This window comes from Oryctolagus cuniculus, chromosome 21 (assembly GCF_051225735.1).
Source record: "Oryctolagus cuniculus isolate XC-2025 breed Fujian yellow rabbit chromosome 21, ASM5122573v1, whole genome shotgun sequence".
Lineage (NCBI taxonomy): Eukaryota > Metazoa > Chordata > Mammalia > Lagomorpha > Leporidae > Oryctolagus > Oryctolagus cuniculus.
The window spans coordinates 12,241,830-12,261,574 of NC_142887.1; the positions used below are offsets into that span (position 1 = coordinate 12,241,830).

The window sequence follows — 19,745 nt, forward strand, 5'->3', positions numbered from 1 at the left end:
AGCCTGGAACTCTCTCCGGGTCTCCCACGTGTATGGCAGGGACCCGAGTACTTGAGCCTTTCTCTGCTGCCTCCCAGGATGCATTAGCAGAAAGCTGGACTGGAAGCAGAGGAGCTGAGACTTGAGCTGGCACTCTTACATGGGATGTGGGCATCTCAAGTGGTGATTTAATCCCACTGTGTCACAGTACCTGCCCCAGATAATTTTCATATACACAACCAATATTCAGTTAGAGGACATGATGATAGGAAAAAACACACTTACAACAGCAACAAAGAAGAATAGATGCCTTGGAATAAACAATAAATATAATAGAAATTAGTCCATAGCTATAAGGAAATATAACTTGCTGCTGGTTAGCACTAACAGACACAGGTGAGAAAATAAGACTTTTTCAGTAAAAATTTGCTCAGCTGAAGGATTGAAAATAAAGTTTGGTGGCTGGCACCACGGCTCACTAGGCTAACCCTCTGCCTGTGGCGCCAGCACTCCAGGTTCTAGTCCCAATTGGGGCACCGGATTCTGTCCCGGTTGCTCCTCTTCCAGTCCAGCTCTCTGCTGTGACCTGGGAGGGAAGTGGAGGGTGGCCCAAGTGCTTGGGCCCTGCACCCGCATGGGAGACCAGGAGGAAGCACCTGGCTCCTGGCTTTGGATCGGCGCAGCGCGCCAGCCGTGGAGGCCATTTGGGGGGTGAACCATCAGAAGGAAGACCTTTCTCTCTGTCTATCTCTCTCATTGTCTAACTCTACCTGTCAAAAAAAAAATAAAAAAGAAAATAAAGTTTGGTTTCCTAAGTGGGCCTTACCCATAGATGTAATTGTCATTCAAGAGCTTAGTGTCACAAAGTTCTCCTATATGATATTTTAGTTACTATATCTTTAGTATCTTTACTATATATATATATATATTTATATATCTTTACTATATATTTATAGCTTTACTATCTTGTAATGGAAAAGAACACAAAGAATATATGTGAATCAAAATTGTATTTTTGCCTTTCTCATTAGAAATTTTATTTACCTCAGATAAATTTAGATAAGAACTCTGGTATTTTACATAAATAGTTTGATTTATGTGGACTTGGAGCAGACCCTAAATTGCTGGGGAGTGCAAGAGGGATGTATAAATATTATATTGAATTTCTCATTTGAACAAAGATAATTAAAAATAGTATACAGATATTGAGGGGGCAGAAGGAAATGGGATACAGTCTGAGAGAAAAACATTATGTTTCCCCCTGTCCTTCAAATTCACCATTCTTTTTTTTTTTTTTTTTTGACAGGCAGAGTGGACAGTGAGAGAGAGAGACAGAGAGAAAGGTCTTCCTTTTGCTGTTGGTTCACCCTCCAGTGGCCCCTGCGGCCGGTGCATCCTGCTGATACAAAGGCAGGAGCCAGGTGCTTATCCTGGTCTCCCATGGGGTGCAGGGCCCAAGCACTTGGGCCATCCTTCACTGCACTCCCTGGCCATAGCAGAGAGCTGGCCTGGAAGAGGGGCAACTGGGACAGAATCCGGCGCCCTGACCGGGACTAGAACCCGGTGTGCCGGCGCCGCAAGGCAGAGGATTAGCCTATGAGCCGCGGCGCCAGCCATCCATTCTTTTTCAAAAACGGCTTTATGAGCTTTAATTCACAGAGCATGCATTTCATCCATTGAAGGTAGATAATTCAGATTCTAACAAATACTTTTAAATCTCAAAAACAGAAAGTAGACAATTCAGTGATCGTTAGTGTATTCACAGACCTTGTGCAATCATCATGATCAACTTCAGAGTATGTGATCATCCCTCTGCAGAATACCCATGCCCCTTAGCAGTCACTTTTCATTTCCTCCCAGCCCCAATCCCTGGCCATCACTGATCTGTGTTCTGTGTCTGGGGATCTGCCTGTTATGGTACATTTCTTATAAATATGAAGTCGCATATGTGAAATGTCCCTTTGTGTCTGGCTTCTTTCACTGATGTTTTCAAGGTTGTTCCATGCTGTAGTATGTATCTGTACTTTCTTTTTATTGCTGAATTATTCCTTGTATGGATACGCCACATTTGATTTATCTGTCTTTACCTCACTTGCTGGGCATTTTGACTGTTTTGCCTTTTGGTGTTTCTAATTAATGTGGCTGAGCATTCACATATACACTTTTGTGTGGATGTACGTTTTTACTTAACTTGGGTATGTACCAAGGAATACAATTACTAGGTCATATGGTGATTCTGTTGAGAACTTGAAAAAGTGCCAGACTGTTTTCCAAGGCAGCTACACTGCTCTACACTACTGCTGGCAGATTGTGAGGGTTTGGATTTCTCCACGTCCTCAACAATCTTGTTATTGTCTGTCTTTTGGACTGTTGCCGTGAAGTAGGTGTGAAGTGGTGTCTCATTGTAGGTCTGACTCGGCTTTTCCCAGTGATAATGATGTGGAGCACCTTTTCTTGTATTCATTGGTTATTTGTGTGTCTTCTTTGCAGAACTGTCTGTTCAAATCCCTTACCCATTTCTCACTTAGGATATAAAGAGCACATTGCCCCTTCCTTGACCCTTCCTCTCACCTCCCCCCAACCGGTTTCTTCCCTTTAGCTAAGACCCTTGGTGCCAAACCAGAGCCTTCCAGACTCCTTGCAAAGCAACTGGCAAAACAGAGAAGCTGCACAGATAAGAGGAAAGCTCCTAGAGGCTTCAAAGAGCCCCTGCCCTCCCGCCAGCTGCTTTCTACCTCCCTCCCGCCCCCAGTAGGGGCAAATTCCCTCCTTAATCAGATAAAAACCCAGCTGTCAGCACACCCAGCGTGCAGTCTTTTTGGAGACTTCGCCACCTCTTTGCTTCAATAAAGCAACCCGTGTCTGTTGAGCTGGGTCTCTGTCTCCTTTCTCCATCTCTCCTGGAGTAGGAAAGAACTCTGAGCTATTCCAGACCCCACTGGTTATTTGTCTTCTGAGTGTCCTGACATTAGCCCCTATCAGACACATGACTTGCAAATGTTTTCTCCTATTCTGTGGGCTGTCTTTATTTTCTTGATCATGTCCTTTGAAGCACAGAGTTTTAAATTTTTTAAAATTTATTTTTATTCATATTTGAAAGGAGAGTTAGAGTGATGAGGAGAGAGAGAAAGATCGATCTTCCATCTGCTGGTTCACTCCCCAAATGACTGCAACTGCCGGTGCTGGGCTTGTCCAAAGCCAGAAGCCTGGAGCTTGATCCTGGTCTCCCTCGTTGGGGCAGGGGCCCAAGTATTTGAGGGCATCTTCCACTGCTTTTCCCAGGCCATTAGCAGGGAGCTGGATGGGAAGTGGAGCAGCTGGGACTTGAACTGGTGCCCATATGGGATGCTGGCATTGCAGACGGAGGCTTAACATGCTATGCCACAGTGCCGGCCCCAGAGTTTTTAATTTTGATGGAATCATTCTTACTTGTTTTTCTTTTGATGCTTTTGGCACCTCATTCATTTTTAAATCATAAAATAATATGTAACTAAGGGCATAATAACTATTCCTTTGATTATCTTGGAATGTACATGTTAGGTTTCAAATGTCAGGGTTTGATCTGGCAATAGTTGTTGAGAAAAGTCTAATATAGAGACATTTACATAGTACCCCATAATTATGAGAGTATTTTAAAAAGTTCATGGAAAATCAAGTTAAAACATATCTATTTGATGCAAAAATGTTTGAAATACATCCATTTAAAATTATTTATTTATTTATTTGACAAACAGAGAGACAGAGACAGCTCTTGTCTGCTCTTCACTCTCTAAATGTCCTCAAAGCTGATACTGGGTGAGGTTGAAGCCGGGAACCGGGAAATCCAGGTCTCCCCTGCTGGGGTAGGAACCCAGGTGCTGAGCCATCACTGCTGCCTCCCAGGGTTGCATTAACAGGAAGCTGGAATCAGGAGCCAGAGCTGGGGAGTGAACCCAGGTACTCCCATGTGGGATGTCAGCGTCTTAACCAGTAGGCTGAATGCATTTCACAGACTTTTTGAAGACCTTTTATAAGCATGGATTTCAATGTTTTTTGCACCAAATAAACTTATCTTTTAATTTCATTTTACACGAACTTTCTCAAGCACCCTCGTATGTGCAGTTTTTATGTATGCCCGTCGAAGTGGCAGTCGTTCTTCTGCCATCTTTACTAAGGAGCTTCTCCCTCACAGTCCACATGAATCTTCACAGCAGTGCTGTTAACAACAGTCAGAGTGGAAAGCCAAATGCCTTCCATTCATGATGAATGAATAAACAAAACGCAGTCTGCTCACACAATGGAATATCATTCAGCCACAAAGAAGAATGAAGTATTGCTACATGTCACTGAACCTAGAAGACATGCCAAGTTACAGAAGCCAGGCAGAAAGACCACGTAATGCACAATCTGTTTACAGGAAATACTAGAAGAGGTAAACCCACAGGGACTGAAAGGAGAGGAGTGGTTGCCAGGGCCTGGGAAGAGAGTAGAAAGACGAGTAACTGCTAACAGGTGTGGGGTTTTGTGGGGAGCAACTCGGACTAGACTGTTACTCAAATTAAGACTTATTCTATGCATCTGCTCTCCCACAATATGGCGCTGGGAGAGGAGGAAACAGCTTCTACACAGCTGCCTCCAGTTCAACCAATAAACAGCAGGACCTGCTCCTGATTGGAGGAGAGCAGCGTACTCGGCGTGTGGGTAGCAGAGTTGGGATTGGTGGAAGAGGACTATAAAGGAGGAGAGAGACAACATGCACCAGGAACATCTATCTGAAGGAACATCTGTGCAGCCCCCGAGAAGAGAAGAGCCGGCCGGCGGTGTGCCGCTCCCCCGCGGAAGTGGGGAATGTGGCCAGGGGGAACCGCCCTTCCACGGAGGTGGAAGGGACGGTAGCCAACCCGGGAAGAACCAGCAGCAAACCCGGGAAGGGCCGAGCAGACGAAAGAACAGCGCAGGGTCCTGTGTCGTTCCTCCACGAAGACGGGGAGCGACATAATGGTGCCGTGACTCGGATAGGAAACCTAGGCAGGGTTTAGTGTCGTTCCTCCATGAAGAGGGGGAGTGACAGGGTTTCTTTCAGAGATGATGAAAATGTTCTGGAATTTGATAATAGTGATGGATGCATCACCTTTGGAGTGTATTAGAAGTCATTGAGTTATCACTTTAAAATGGTGAATGTTGGGGCCAGAGTTGTGGCCTAGCAGGTAAAGCCACTGCCCATGTGGGCACTGATTCATGCTCCAGCTGCCCCACTTCTGATCCAGCTTCCTGCTGATGGCCTGGAAAATCAGCACAAGATGGCCCAAGTACCTGGGCCCCTGCATCCGCATGGCAGACCCAGATGAAGCTCCTGGCCCTTGGCTTGGGCCTGGGACAATCCTGGCCATTGAGGCCATCTGGGAAGTGAACCAGCAGGTGGAAGATCTTTCTTCCCCTGTCCCCCCACCTCTTGTATCTCTTTCAAATAAATAATCTTCTTTAAGAAAAGGTAAATATGTGAATTATATCTCAGCTAAACTCGCTTTGTAAACTATTTTATTATTATTATTTTATTTATTTGAAAGAGTTACGGAAAGAGGTAGAGCCAGAGAGAGAGAGCGAGCCAGGAAGAGAGAAGAGAGTTCTTCCATTCACTGATTCACTCCCCAAATGAACACAACGGCCAGAGCCAGAGCTCGTGGGTTCAGGGGCTCAAGGACTTGGGCCATCTTCTACTGCTTTCCCAGGCCATAGCAGAGGGCTGGATCAGAAGTGGAGCAGCTGGGACTCGAACTGACGCCCATATGGGATGCTGGCCCCATAGGCGGTGGCTTTACCTGCTATGCCACAGCACCAGCCCCTAAGCTATGTTTTGTAATTTAGATTGATATATCTAATTTATCTGTTAATCATCTTTTTTGTTAATATTTTTGAAGTAAAATTGTATGTAATGAATTAAATAAAATATTAACACAGAAAATATTCATATATTATAGTTCCCTTTACAATACATTGGCTATTATGGTATTGTGGTCATTTATTGCTTATAACAAGCCACTTCAAAATGCTGTGGCTTAAGATATGACTTACCGTGATCTCTCATGCTTCTGTGGGTCCATGGGACTCAGCTGGGCAGTTCTCCCTTGGGGTCTCTCATGCACTTGTAGTTCAGCACAGGCTGGGCCTGGACTGATCTGCAGATGTGAAGATGGCTCACACGGCTCCTGGTTGGTGTGAGGAGCTCAGTGGGGCTGTTAACCAGAGTGCCTACACACAGGTGCCCTCTGTAAGCTGGCCCCACAGGACTGAGTTACAGCAGCACGTGTTGCAGAAGACAGGAAGTAGAGGCTGCCTATCTCTGACGGCCGGGCCCAGAACCGTGTGCCAGGCCACTTTGGCAGGCCCTTTGGTCAGAGCAGTCCAGCGCTCACCCACATTTAAGGACAAGGGACAGGCAGACATAGACCCCACCTGTCAATGAAGTACTATTAAAGAATTTGTAGCTTTATTGACACCCCCCCCCATTTACGGGTACATTTTTGTACTAAACAGTAAGTAAATACTTTGGCAACTAAATTTTGTCTTTATTTGCCTATATTATGAAACAGATTTGACCAACTCTGTGTACAGTGAGATGTTTGTTGGCCCAGATGAGTTTGACTTCTTTCAGATTGGAGTGGATACGGAAATAACATTTTGCATCAAAGAATTGAAGGTAAACAAGTAATTGTGTCAAATGAAAATCCAAATTTTCATTTTTTTTTAATAAAGACTTAAAGGTTTTTTTTTCTTTTTTTTTTCCCCAGGGGATGCTGATATTTTCAGAAGCTACACATGCTCCTATATCCATTCATTTTGATTTTCCTGGGAAGTAGGTCCTTGGAAACTTTTCCAAATTTGTTTCTTTTCTTTCTTTATATATCAGTAATAAACCCCCGTTGGTCACTGTGAACTTAATTCACACCTCAGGAATTGCTTGATTTTATTAGCAATAAAACTATAGCAAACTATAAAGTTTTGAAAGAAGCCATTAAGAGGGTGGTTTTGTTTTGTTTTGTGTGTGTGTGTGTGTGTGTGTTTAATTTGACAGGCAGAGTCAGACAGTGAGAGAGACAGACAGAGAGAAAGGTCTTCCTTCCGCTGGTTCACCCCCGAAATGGCCGCTATGGCTGGCGCGCTGCGCCAATCCAAAGCCAGGAGCCAGATGCTTCCACCTGGTCTCCCATGCCGGCGCAGGGCCCAAGCACTCGGGCCATCCTCCACTGCCTTCACGGGCCACAGCAGAGAGCTGGACTAGAAGAGGAGCAACCGGGACAGAATCCGGCACCCCGACCGGGACTAGAACCCGGAGTGCCGGCGCTGCGGGCGGAGGATTAGCCTAGTGAGCCAAGGTGCCAGCCGGAGTGAAACACTTTTAAGTTAAACACAGTGCTGATAAATTGCTTAATTAGAGCCATATTGGGGCTGGTGCTATGTTGCAGTGGGTTAAGCTGCTGCCTGCAGTGCTGGCATCCCATATCGGCACCTGGCTGCTCCACTTCTTTTTTTTTTAAGATTTATCTATTTATTTAGTTGAAAGTGAAAGTTACACAGAGAGAGGAGAGGTAGAGAGAGAGAGAGAGAGGTCTTCCATCCGATGGTTCACTCCCCAATTGGCCACAACGGCCGGAGCTATGCAGATCCGAAGCCAGGAGCCGGGAGCCTCCTCCCGGGCTCCCATGTGGGTACAGGGGCCCAAGGACCTGGGCCATGTTCTACTGCTTTCCCAGGCCATAGCAGAGAGCTGGAGCGGAAGTGGAGCAGCTGAGTCTCGAACCAGCGCCCACATGGGATGCTGGCGCCTCAGGCCAGGGCGTTAACGCACTGCACCACTGTGCTGGCCCCTGCTCCACTTCTGATCCAGCTCCCTGCTAATGCACCTGGGAAAGCAGCAGAAGATGGCTCAAGTGCTTGGGCCTCTGCAGCCACATGGGAGACCCAGAAGAAGCTCTTGGCTCCTGACTTCAGCCTGGCCCAGACCCAGTTGTTGCGGCCATTTGGGGATTGAACCAGCAGAGAGATCTATCTCTCTGTCTCTCCTCTCCCTCTGTAACTCTGCCTTTCAAATAAATAAATCTTCAAGAATATATTTATACAGGCCGGTGCTGTGGCTCACTAGGCTAATCCTCCGCCTTGCGGCGCCAGCACACCGGGTTCTAGTCCCAGTCAGGGCACCGGATTCTGTCCCGGTTGCCCCTCCTCCAGGCCAGCTCTCTGCTGTGGCCAGGGAGTGCAGTGGAGGATGGCCCAAGTCCTTGGGCCCTGCACCCCATGGGAGACCAGGATAAGTACCTGGCTTCTGCCATCAGATCAACGTGGTGTGCCGGCCACAGCACGCCGGCCGCAGCGTGCTGGCTGCGGCAGCCATTGGAGGGTGAACCAATGGCAAAGGAAGACCTTTCTCTCTGTCTCTCTCTCTCACTGTCCACTCTGCCTGTCAAAAAAAAAATATATATATATATATTTATACAGCGTAAACAAATTAAGTCTCTATGAAACCATACATATTTCAGAACTGAAAAGTCAAATGAGGTTAGGTTAAGATGTGTTTTATGAGATTTGTGATTTCCATAGGTCCATTCAGCTCTTAGGATTTGTGAAATTTGTGAAAACACAAAATTGATATTTAATTGTGCATTTTTTTTTACTTCAGAACAAAATATATATTTTTTGAAAGGCAGAGTTACAGAGAGAAGAGGAAAGATAGACAAAGAAAGAAATCTTTCATCCACTGGTTCACTCTCCCATGGCCACCAGGGCTGACGCTGGGCCAGGCTGAAACCAGAAGTCTGTACCTTCTTCCGGGTCTCCCACGTGGGTGCAGGGGCCCAAGGAGTTGGGCCATCCTCTGCTGCTTTCCCAGGCCATAGCAGGGAGCTAGATGGGAAGTGAGCAGCCAGGACTCAAACCAGTGCCCATATGAGATGCTGGCGTCACAGGTGGAAACTTAACCAGCTATGCCACAATGCCGGCCCCTAAAATATCACTTTCTAATGTGTTCCTAATCTCCGTCAGAAAATGAGTGTCGTTTTTGCTCTGACGTCTTTTCAGACCCATGGCTTTAAGTCTCGATGATATGTTATTGGAAGCAAACTTTATTCTGGCTACGTTGGATGACGGTCCCAGCAGGGCATCCTCGCCACAGTCATCACTGTGTCTTTCACAGACAGGAGGCAGGTAAGGCCGTGTTTTCATTTCCTTATTGGTTGGGCCAAACCACTGCCGTATGCTCCTGAGACAATCCAGTAGCATTCACTTAGGAAACAACAGAGTAGGGAAGCATTGAAGCCAGGAAATTTGACTGACTCCGGAGCTTCAGTGAGACCTACCTGGAATATGGAGCGCTCGCTGATCTTGCAGCCAATGTTTGTGTTTCCTCTTCTGAACAGAATCTTCCAGGAGTGTCTGGTGTATCTCTGTTACTGTGCAAAGACTCATTTCCAATTTTTAGCTGAGTTTTTTCCATCTTTGGAGCAATAGAGTTCAATTTCACTGGGCCTGTATTTACAACTTCAAACTCTCCCAGATGCAGGGGATATTGGGACAACCAATGTTTTTCTTTCTTATTTTTTCTTAAAAGTTCCTTTTGGGGGAAAGAGGGTTGCTTCACTGTAAAGTATTAGAAAGGGGGCCAGTGCTGTGGCACAGCTGGTTAAAACCCTGCCTGCAGTGCCAGCACCCCTTACGGGAGCTGGTTTGAGATCCAGGTGCTCTACTTCCGATCCAGCTCCCTGCTAATGCTCCTGGGAAGTGCAGTGGAGGATGGCCCAAGTCCTTGGATCCCTGCACCCACGTGGGAGACCCAGAAGAAGCTTCTGGCTCCTGGCTTCAGATCAGCTCAGCTCTGGCCATTGCAGCCATTTGGGGCGTGAACCAGTGGATGGAAGACCTCTCTGTCTCTACCTCTCTGTAGACTCTTTCAAATAAATAAAATAAATCTTTAGAAAAAAAAGTAACACAAAGTTAAAGTGAGAAATTTGGAAAATATGGAAAAGTACAAAAAAGAAAATAAAACTCACCCAATAATTATCCCACCTAGAGATAGCTTCTGTGAACATTTGGCTCACTGTGACTTTCAGACTTTTTATTTTGCATGTACCTGTATTTTTTAAAAAAGGTTTATATTTATTTGAAAGTCAGAGTTACAGAGAGGTAGAGGCAGAGAGAGAGAGGTCTTCCATCCGCTGGTTCATTCCCTAGATGGCCACAACAGCTGGAGCTGTGCTGATCTGAAGCCAGGAGTCAGGAGCTTTCTCCGGGTCTCCCACATTGGTGCAGGGTTCCAAGCACTTAGGCCATCCTGCACTGCTTTCCCGGGCCATAGCTGAGCTGGATTGGAAGTGGAGCAGCCGGGACAAACTGGTACCCATATGGGATGCCAACACTGCTTTACCCGCTATGCTACAGCACCAGCCCCTGTACTTGTATTTTGAAACAAGATTGAGAGGCAGGTGTTTAGCCTAATGGTTAAGATGTCCAGGTCTCATATCAGAGTACAAAGGGATTGAGGCCTGGCCCCAGCTCTTGCTTCCAGCTGACAATGCAAACTCTGGGCAGCAGCAATGATTGCTCAAGTAATTGGATTTTGCCACTCATGTGGGGGTCCTGGCCCCACCTTAGTCCAGTTCAGCCCAACCCCAGCCATTGCAGGCATTTTGGAAGTAAACCAGTGAATGGGCGCTCTGTCTGTCCATCTGCCTGTCTATTTGTCTCTGTCTTGCTCCCTCTCAAATTAAAACAAAAGATTGGGGTTATATACTACATGTAATTTTATATCCTGTCTTTTCATCATAAAATATATCATGGACATGTTCCAAATATTACTGATTATGACATGAAAGCATGATTTTTAATGACTGCATAAAATTTTATCACTTAGATGTATAGTAATTTATTTAACTTTTTACCCAACTTGGTCCTGTTATCCTATCACAGGATATCTCACCCATACTGGATTGCTTTACTGAAAGATTTGAATCATCAGGAGAATTTCCAAATGATTGTATACATGCATCTTAGCTTTCAAAAATTAGTTCTGTGCTATTTCAGTATTTTTCCTAAACCAGTACTATCTTTGTCCCCACGTTGCTCCCTTAGGTACATAAAAATGTGTTTATAAGTAAACAGTTCATTCATTTAATCCCTTTTAATACCTCAGGTCAGATCTGATACAGTCAAACTCCGAGGCCAGTAAAAATGTAACCAGCCAGGTCTCAGAGAATATCTCAAGAATAGCAACCGAAAAATTTCATCCCCATGTGACTTGCACACACATCTCTACGTTGGAAAACCGTGGTAGCCCTGTCATGACAGGGGTGAACGCAGACATCAGTGAAGTTCCAGAGAGCATTGTCAGTGACACAGAAGAAGGGCCAGGCTGTTCACACCTCAGGAAGGTAAGAGAAAAGGTCGAAACACAACCATGTGCAGGTCAGGAATTCCTATCAGCTGTCTCCTTTGCACTCTTGCTGCCCCAGCCCACCCCCAAGATCCTGAAAACCAAGTTCTTATTTTTTGGGAGGGGAGAGGTGAAGTCTCAAATAGAGAAAAGTCTGATTTACAGAATCTCAATACAAAGTAGTGAAATTGCTCAGTCAGTAATTTCTAACAAAGCATGTTCTAGAAGACATTTTGGTCACTTGTTTTCCAGAATGGATTATACTGTAGTCTAGTCTGTCTCTGAATACAAACTGTGTGAATGTTTGTGTCACACACATTGCGCTTACTTTTCCATAGGCAATAGCAAGTGGTCGTTTTCCTGTTGCTTCAGGTCCCTAACGGTCTTTAGTTTCCTCGCCAGGGCAAGGAGAGCTCAGGCCTGAACGCTCCAGGAGCATGAGTGGAACAATCTTTACTCCACGGTTCCGCCACATCCTTGCAGTTTAAAAAGGCTCTGTTGGAAAGAGCGAATTATGGCCTTGCTGTGACAAACTCTTGTGAAGCTGAAATTACGTGATGAGTCAGTGGTCAGGTTCCCCACAAACCGCTCTGAGCCTTTGGCTGGCCTTCAGGCCTGTTCTCCACTCCCAGTTCTCTCCACAGTGTACACTCATAGACTGTGTCCAAGCATTGGGGCTACAGGGAGGCAGCGGGGTCAACGCTCTGTCTTGCCACTGACTGGCTCGGTGACTTGGCTATGTTACTTAGCAGTTTCCTTATCAGTAAAATGAGGATAATAATTATACCCATTAAATGGAATTGTAAAAATTAATTGAGCTAATATTTTTTTAACAGAGTTAGACAGTGAGAGACAGAGAGAAAGGTCTTCCTTCTGTTGGTTCACCCCCCAAATGGCTGCTACGGCCAGTGCGCTGCAGCTGGCGCGCCATGCCAATCTGAAGCCAGGAGCCAGATGCTTCCTCCTGGTCTCCCATGCCGGCGCAGGGCCCAAGCACTTGGGCCATCCTCCACTGCCCTCCCAGGCCACAGCAAAGAGCTGGACTGGAAGAGGAGCAATTGGGACAGAATCTGGCGCCCCACCGGGACTAGAACCTGGGGTGCCAGTGCCGCAGGCAGAGGATTAGCCTAGTGAGCCATGGTGCTGGCCCTGACCTAATATTTGTAACTGGCACATAGTCAAATTCTCCAGAGAAATTACTGTTCCGTGTCACTCTTTTTTTTTTTTTGACAGGCAGAGTGGACAGTGAGAGAGAGAGACAGAGAGAAAGGTCTTCCTTTTGCCGTTGGTTCACCCTCCAATGGCTGCTGCGGCCGGCGCGCTGCGGCCGGCGCACCGCGCTGATCCGATGGCAGGAGCCAGGAGCCAGGTGCTTCTCCTGGTCTCCCATGGGGTGCAGGGCCCAAGCACCTGGGCCATCCTTCACTGCACTCCCTGGCCACAGCAGAGAGCTGGCCTGGAAGAGGGGCAACCGGGACAGAATCCGGTGCCCCGACCGGGACTAGAACCCGGTGTGCCGGCATCGCTAGGCGAGGATTAGCCTAGTGAGCCGCGGCGCCGGCCCTGTCTCTCTCTTGATAGCCATTTTGATGCTAGTGGCATTCGTATCATAATGCCTTATTTATGTGCTGGACTATTTGTTAACTTCTCATTTTAAAATTAACTTCAGACTCTTAAAAGCTTACAAAGTAGGCTGGCGCCGCGGCTCAATAGGCTAATCCTCTGCCTGTGGCACCAGCACCCCGGGTTCTAGTCCCGGTTGGGGTGCCAGATTCTGTCCTGGTTGATCCTCTTCCAGTCCAGCTCTCTGCTGTGGCCCGGGAAGGCAGTGGAGGATGGCCCAAGTGCTTGGGCTCTGCACCCATTTGGGAAACCAGGAGAAGCACCTGGCTCCTGCCTTCGGATCAGTGCAGTGCGCCGGCCGCAGTGGCCATTGCAGGGTGAACCAACGCTAAAAGAAGACCTTTCTCTCTGTCTCTCTCTCTCTCACTGTCCACTCTGCCTGTCAAAAAAAAAAAAAAAAAAGATTTTGGGGGTGGGCTCAGCTTCGGTTAAGATGCTACATGGATGCACACACCCATGCCAGCGTGCCTGCACTCGCGTCCTGGCTCTGCCCCGACTCCAGCTTTCTGCTAATGCACACTCTGGAAGGCAGCTGTGTCGGCTCAACTACTTGGGTCCCTGCCACCATGAAAGAGGCCTGGAGTGAGTTGGCTCCCAGATTCAGCCTGGGGCAGCCCTGGCTGTTGCAGGCATCTGGGGGAATGAACCAGCTGATGGAGAATCTGGCTCTGTCTCTTCCTCTCAAATAAATAACTAACCAAAAAAGCATTTTAAGAAGAAAATTTCTATTTCCTGCCACCCAGATTCCTTAAGTGTCAGCATCCTGGGTGAGCAGAATCCCGTCAGCCTGGAACGTCCTCTGAGTCTTGCTTTGTGTGTCTTTGCCTTGATACTGTACAGCGCCCTGAATGTGGAGCTTTCTGAAGTTCCCTCGTGATGAGAGCTACAGCACGAGCTTTTGCTGAGATCACAGCAGCAACGCTGGTTCTTCCTGTACATCGTACCTGGGCCCCCTGTTGGGGATTGGACTCCTCGTTGACATTATTAATTTCTGTCACATGGCTAAGGTGGTTGTCAGATCTGTCCTCTGAGATCAGTGGACACAACAGACACAGTGCAAACTAACCTATTTTTATATCTATTTGTACGCTTCCATTAGAACCCATGAGTTTATACTAATATGTCCAGTTTTTTTAAGATTTATTTATTTATTTGAGAGGTAGAGTTACAGAGAGGGAGAGACAGAGAGAAAGGTCTTCCATCCACTGGTTCACTCCTTAAATGGCCCCAATGGCTGTAGCTGAGCCAATCTAAAGCCCGGAGCTTCTTCCGGGTCTCTCATGTGGGTACACAGGCCCAAGCACTTGGGCCATCTTCTACTGCTTTACCAGGCTGTTACCAGAGAGCTGGATTGGAAGTGGAGCAGCCAGGACTTGAACCGGTGGCATATGGGATACTGGTGCCACAGGCAGAGGCTTAGCCTACCATGCCACATTGTTGGCCCTGATAATGTTCAATTACAATCCAGTACTGTAGGGTTCATGCCTGCCATCCCCCTTTATTTTATTATTTATTTATTTTTTTGACAGGCAGAGTGGACAGTGAGAGAGACAGACAGAGAGAAAGGTCTTCCTTTAGTGTTGGTTCACTCCGTAATGGCCGCTGCAGCCAGCGCACTGCACTGATCTGAAGCCAGGAGCCAGGTGCTTTTCCTGGTCTCCCATGGGGTGCAGGGCCCAAGCACTTGGGCCATCCTCCACTGCACTCCCTGGCCACAGCAGAGAGCTGGCCTGGAAGAGGGGCAACCGGGACAGAATCCGGTGCCCCGACTGGGACTAGAACCCGGTGTGCTGGCGCCGCAAGGCGGAGGATTAGCCTAGTGAGACGCGGCACCAGCCCCCCCCCCCTTTTTTTTTATTTTTTTGATAGGTAGAGTGGACAGTGAGAGAGAGAGACAGAGAGAAAGGTCTTCCTTTGCCGTTGGTTCACCCTCCAATGGCCGCCGCGGCCGGCACGCTGTGGCTGGCGCACCGCGCTGATCCGATGGCAGGAGCCAGGAGCCAGGTGCTTCTCCTGGTCTCCCATGGGGTGCAGGGCCCAAGCACTTGGGCCATCCTCCACTGCACTCCCTGGCCACAGCAGAGAGCTGGCCTGGAAGAGGGGCAACCGGGACAGAATCCGGTGCCCCAACCGGGACTAGAACCCGGTGTGCCGGCGCCACTAGGCGGAGGATTAGCCTAGTGAGCCGCGGCGCCGGCACCCCCCTTTATTTTTTACAACTCCTTTCTCTGAAGATGAGAAACTTGGATTTCTTATTATCCTGTTTACTTATTGGTCAGCCCTACAATGCAGACTTCTGAAGTGTTATTTCATACCCTGGTGAAGAAGTAGAAGTACCGATAAAGTGTGTATTCGCATGTTGATTTTCAAAGTTACTGGGGTGAGTTCTTTTCTTTCCACTCGTATTTCACTGGTTATGTTCATCATCTATAATTGAGTTAGCATTGTTTGCTTGTTTGGTTCTCCCCAAATCCTTGTTGAGTTCAACATGGTCCTACAAGTCAGAACTACACACAAAGGCCTGTGTAGCACAGGTGCACACACAGCAGGTGTGTGAGTGCAGGTGCGGAGTGTACACAGCACGTACAGCACGTGCCCGCGGAGCAGCAATGCGCACTCCTGTCCTAGCCCGGGCCCCTCGCAGAGAATGCATCTCCTTAGTTTCTTACCACTTCTGTGTTTCTTTTTGCATGCAGGAGCATTTTTTTCATTTTTCCTTTCTTATAAACGCTGTTTCCCACTTTGCATTTTTCCCCATTTTATTTGAAAGGCAGAGAAAGCAAGGGAGAGACAGATCTTTTGTCTGCTGGTTTGTTTGTTCCTCAAATACCTACAAACACCCAGGGCTGAGATAGGCCAACACAGGAGCCTGAAACTCAGTCTGGACCTCCAACATGGGTGGTGGGGAGCCCCACACGTGGGCCTTCATTTGCTGCCTCGCAGGGTGTGCGTCAGTAAGCTGGGTCAGAGGTCAGAGCTGGACGAGCTCTGATACGGGATGCGGGCACCCCGGGTGGCGCACCAAACACTGGCCCTTCCGCTTTGCTTTTTGCACATAACAGACTACACTAGCAATTGCTCCACACCGCTGTCGCTACTCCCTAGTGGCGGCTTGGATTCCACGGGTGAGTGGAGCGTTTCATAAAGTCCGCCAGCCTCCCACGTGTGGGCCTTTCGATGTGTCACCCCAGTGTTTTGCAATCACAAACACAGCTGCAGTGAGTGACCTTTATGTGACCTTCAAGGTAAATCCCTAAAAGCAGAACAGCCGTCCAGGAGGTGAATGCAGACAGAGTGGTGTTTTTTTTTTTTTTTTAGATTTATTTATTTAAAAACCAGAGTTAGATAGAGAGAGCCGCTGGTTCACTCCCTCAGTGGCCACAATGACCAGGGCTGAGCCAAGCCGAAGCCAGGAGCCAGGAGCCAGGAGCCAAGAGCCAGGAGCCAAGAGCCTTTCTGTGGTAAATCCTTTACCCAGCTCAGTCTGTGCCTCTGCTTTTTGGTCCTGCTGAGTGCGAGCTCAGCACCCACCGTAGGAGAGTCAGTATCCCTTGGTGGATTTTGTCAAATTTTTTCCCAGATATTTTTAAAGATAGATATTAAATTTGAACTTGAATATCAATTTTGGCTCCATTAAGAAGGTCTGAGTGCTTGGAACTTCTGTGAACTAGGGAAGCCGGGCACCGTCTGGTGCTGCCGTTGTGTCCGGGGCCAGGTGAGGCCGCTGTGCCCGTCAGGAGTGCCCCTGGTTCTCCTCCAAGAGGCCTTGCATGGGGACGTTCACTGACCTCCGCTGCTCCGGGCAGTGGCTGTCTCTCCCACTACTGCGCTTGTTTTCTGGTGTAGAGTTCACAGCCTGCTGCCTTGCTGGATTATTTTGTTGTTGCCGTTAGTTTGCCGCCGACTCCACTCTCAGGGTTTTCAGGCGCACTGTCTTCTTTATGCAGAGATGGCTTGACTTACACCGTAATGCCGCCGCCACTCGCCACTCACTCCCTTGTCCGTGTGACACTGAGTAGCAGGGGAGGGGGCCAGTGGCCAGGGACCGCTGTGCTCGGTGGGGGTCCTGCCCTTGCCCTCACAGCCTGGGCCTGGGATGCTGTCTCTCTTCTCCCCCTTCCACTGTAACTGGCACAGGAGTATTCCACTGCATTTGGCCCGAGGGTGCCTCCTTTCTGGAGGCCCACCAAGCAAGCAGACTACATCCTAGCCTGGCAGTAAACTGACCACGAGACAAGCAGCCGAGTCGCAGCCAGGTCTTGGCCGAGGTGCGGGTGAGCACTGATGAGATGCGGCAAAGGTGAGCTGTGCCCGGCCCCGCCGTCCTGTGCCTCCCTCCTGTGTCCGTCCAGACGCCGCCGGCCCACGGTGCACCCGAGCTCTGGTTCTGAGGCTGCCTGGCACACGGGTAGATTTGCTCAGCGGAAGCCTAGTAAGTTGAACTCGCCTTAAGATTTTCCTTTTAGCTACAGTATATGTTCTCGCGACTCCACGGGCAGACTGGGAGCTGCTGGAGTGCCGGCTTGCTCTTCGCCGGCTCTGTCCCGGGGCGGAGCCAGTGCCGGGCACCCCTCCTGCCCTGGCTGGGGAGAGTCTAAGAAAGGTTTCAGAATCTCCCCAGTGGTGTCACAGGTTCCAAAATCAAATCAACTTTAGGTGCCTTTTCTTCAAGAGGAAACGTATGGCACGTGTGCTGCTTAGGGACAGCTTTCCAAGCCCGCTATGCTACAGGACTGTGCGTCTTTCCACTGCAGTGCCCAAAATGAGGACAGTGTGTATGTTAGTGTTAGGATTATTAGATTTGAAAGGCAGGGAGAGAGAGGAAGAGACAGACACACGCAGAGAGAAATCTCCCATCCACGGTTCACTCCCCAAATGCCTGCAACAGTCTGGGCTGGGCCAGGCTGAAGCCAGGAGCCCAGAACTCCATCCAGGTCTCCTGCGTGGGTGCAGGGGCCCAAGGACTTGAGCCACCACTGCTGCCTCTCAGAGTGCGCCTCAGCAGGAAGCTGGAATCGGCAGCAGAACTGGGACTCGAACCCAGGTGCTCCGATCCCGGATGTGGGCACTGCAGGCAGTATCTTAACGGCTGTACCAAGTGCTCCAAGATGTACAATGGTTTTTTACGATTATTAAATTAATTTCTCTTAATTAACTCGTATTGGACATGCAGCTAATTCTGAGTTGCGTGCACATGAGGAGGGCTCTGTCACCCTGCCACATGGGATTTAAAGGCGAAGAGCAGGAGGCAGCGACCGGGGAGCAAACGGCCTTTCCCCGAAGCCAGCTCTGACCGCCCCAAGCAACCCAAGCTTTCTGGTCTCGGCACCACACACATTCGTAAGGCTTCTGCCTGGGATGGCGAGGACGGGATGTGGGTGCCTGGCTGGGGTCGTTTCTAGCCTCAGGGCCTGACCTTGAGGGGCTGCAGGGAAGCCCCTGCCTGGACACAGCCTGGGCTTGGGCCCTGCCCCTGCTTCCCACCCTGCTTCCTGCTGCTGTGCGCCCTCACCCTGGGAGCAGCAGGGATGGCTCCAGTACTTGGTCGCTGCCCGCACATGGGAACCCGCATCGTGTCCCAGGCTGTTAGCTTCTCAGCCCAGCCCAAGCTGTTGCAGGCATCTGGGGAGCGAACTAGCAGATGGGAGATCTGTCATGCTGCCTCTTAAATAAGTAAAAAGTAAGTGAAACTTAAAAACAGACTATTCAGAGGCAACGGAGTGTCGGCCTGCAGCTATGACCCCTGCCCGGAGTTCGCTCCCTGATGCTCCCGTGACTAATTACCACAGGTTTTAGTGGCATCAAACACCACAAATGAGTTACCTTACAGTTCTGAAGGCCGGAAGTCTGAAGTGGGTCTCGCAGGGCTGCGCTCCTCCCAGGAGGCTCGGGGAGACCCGCTCCTGGCTTTCCAGGGTCTCCAGCCACCGGCATCCTCGCTCGTGGTCTGCTCCCACCCTGCAGGTCAGCAACTTCCGTCCCCCCATCAGTTCACTCTGCCCTCCGCAGGTTAAGGGTCCCTGGGGTTGTCGGGCCCCCCTGGCTGGCCCACAGCCGCCGTCAGCACAGGAATTCCACCTGTGACCTGAACCCTGCTGTAACTCAAGTCCCAGTGTGCACAGGGTCAGGGCTTAGGACTGGGGCATCTCAGGGCCCATGATCCTGCCCACCACACCCAATTTCACAGCAGGTTGGGGTTTTCTATCTGGAGCAGAGTCCAGCAGCGACCGGCAGGGCTGCCCTCTTTGAGGGGACATTGTCACCTCCAGAACACGAGCATGACCAAAAACAGGAAGCTGCAGCATTTGGAGGGAAGATGCCAGCGCTGGCGCCCCACATCGCTGCAGTGTCAGCCCACAGGGCCCAGCGCGAGGCTGGGGAAGCCTGCTTGAAGGCTGGCTGGGAGCGGCCAGGAGCACGGGGCAGGAGGGCTCGAGGTGTCGGAGTGAGTGTCCAGTGGAGGAAGACTAAGACCCGGAACTGGCCCTAAGGATGTGGCCATTTTTGGTGGAGGGGTCAGAGCGATTTGAGAGCAGGAGAATGAGAAAAAAGGCACCGGCAAGTGCGGCAAGTGCAGCCGGCTCCGTGGGGAGCCTGGGAAGTGCTCGGTCGGATCCAGCGCAGAGGCACGGGGTAGGGGGGCAGGGCTGGGGCCTGGAAGGGGGCTTCTGTCATAGCAGGAGGGAAGGCGGCTGGATCAGCTCCGCTTCCCATCTGGGTGGGCACACAACGCGCCCAGGCCAAA

The 19,745-nt window shown here is 49.3% G+C and overlaps 1 protein-coding gene across 3 annotated transcripts in view; it reads left to right on the forward strand.

The window, feature by feature from the left end:
• Positions 1-19,745, forward strand: part of RAD9B (RAD9 checkpoint clamp component B) — a 42,874-nt gene that overhangs the window by 20,546 nt on the left and 2,583 nt on the right. For all 3 annotated transcript variants that reach the window (XM_002719765.6, XM_089323110.1, XM_089323111.1), the window contains 4 exons: positions 6,549-6,655; positions 6,747-6,811; positions 9,031-9,156; positions 11,138-11,375. In XM_002719765.6, the coding sequence (XP_002719811.5) occupies positions 6,549-6,655; positions 6,747-6,811; positions 9,031-9,156; positions 11,138-11,375 (536 nt within the window). The remainder of the gene's footprint in view (positions 1-6,548; positions 6,656-6,746; positions 6,812-9,030; positions 9,157-11,137; positions 11,376-19,745) is intronic.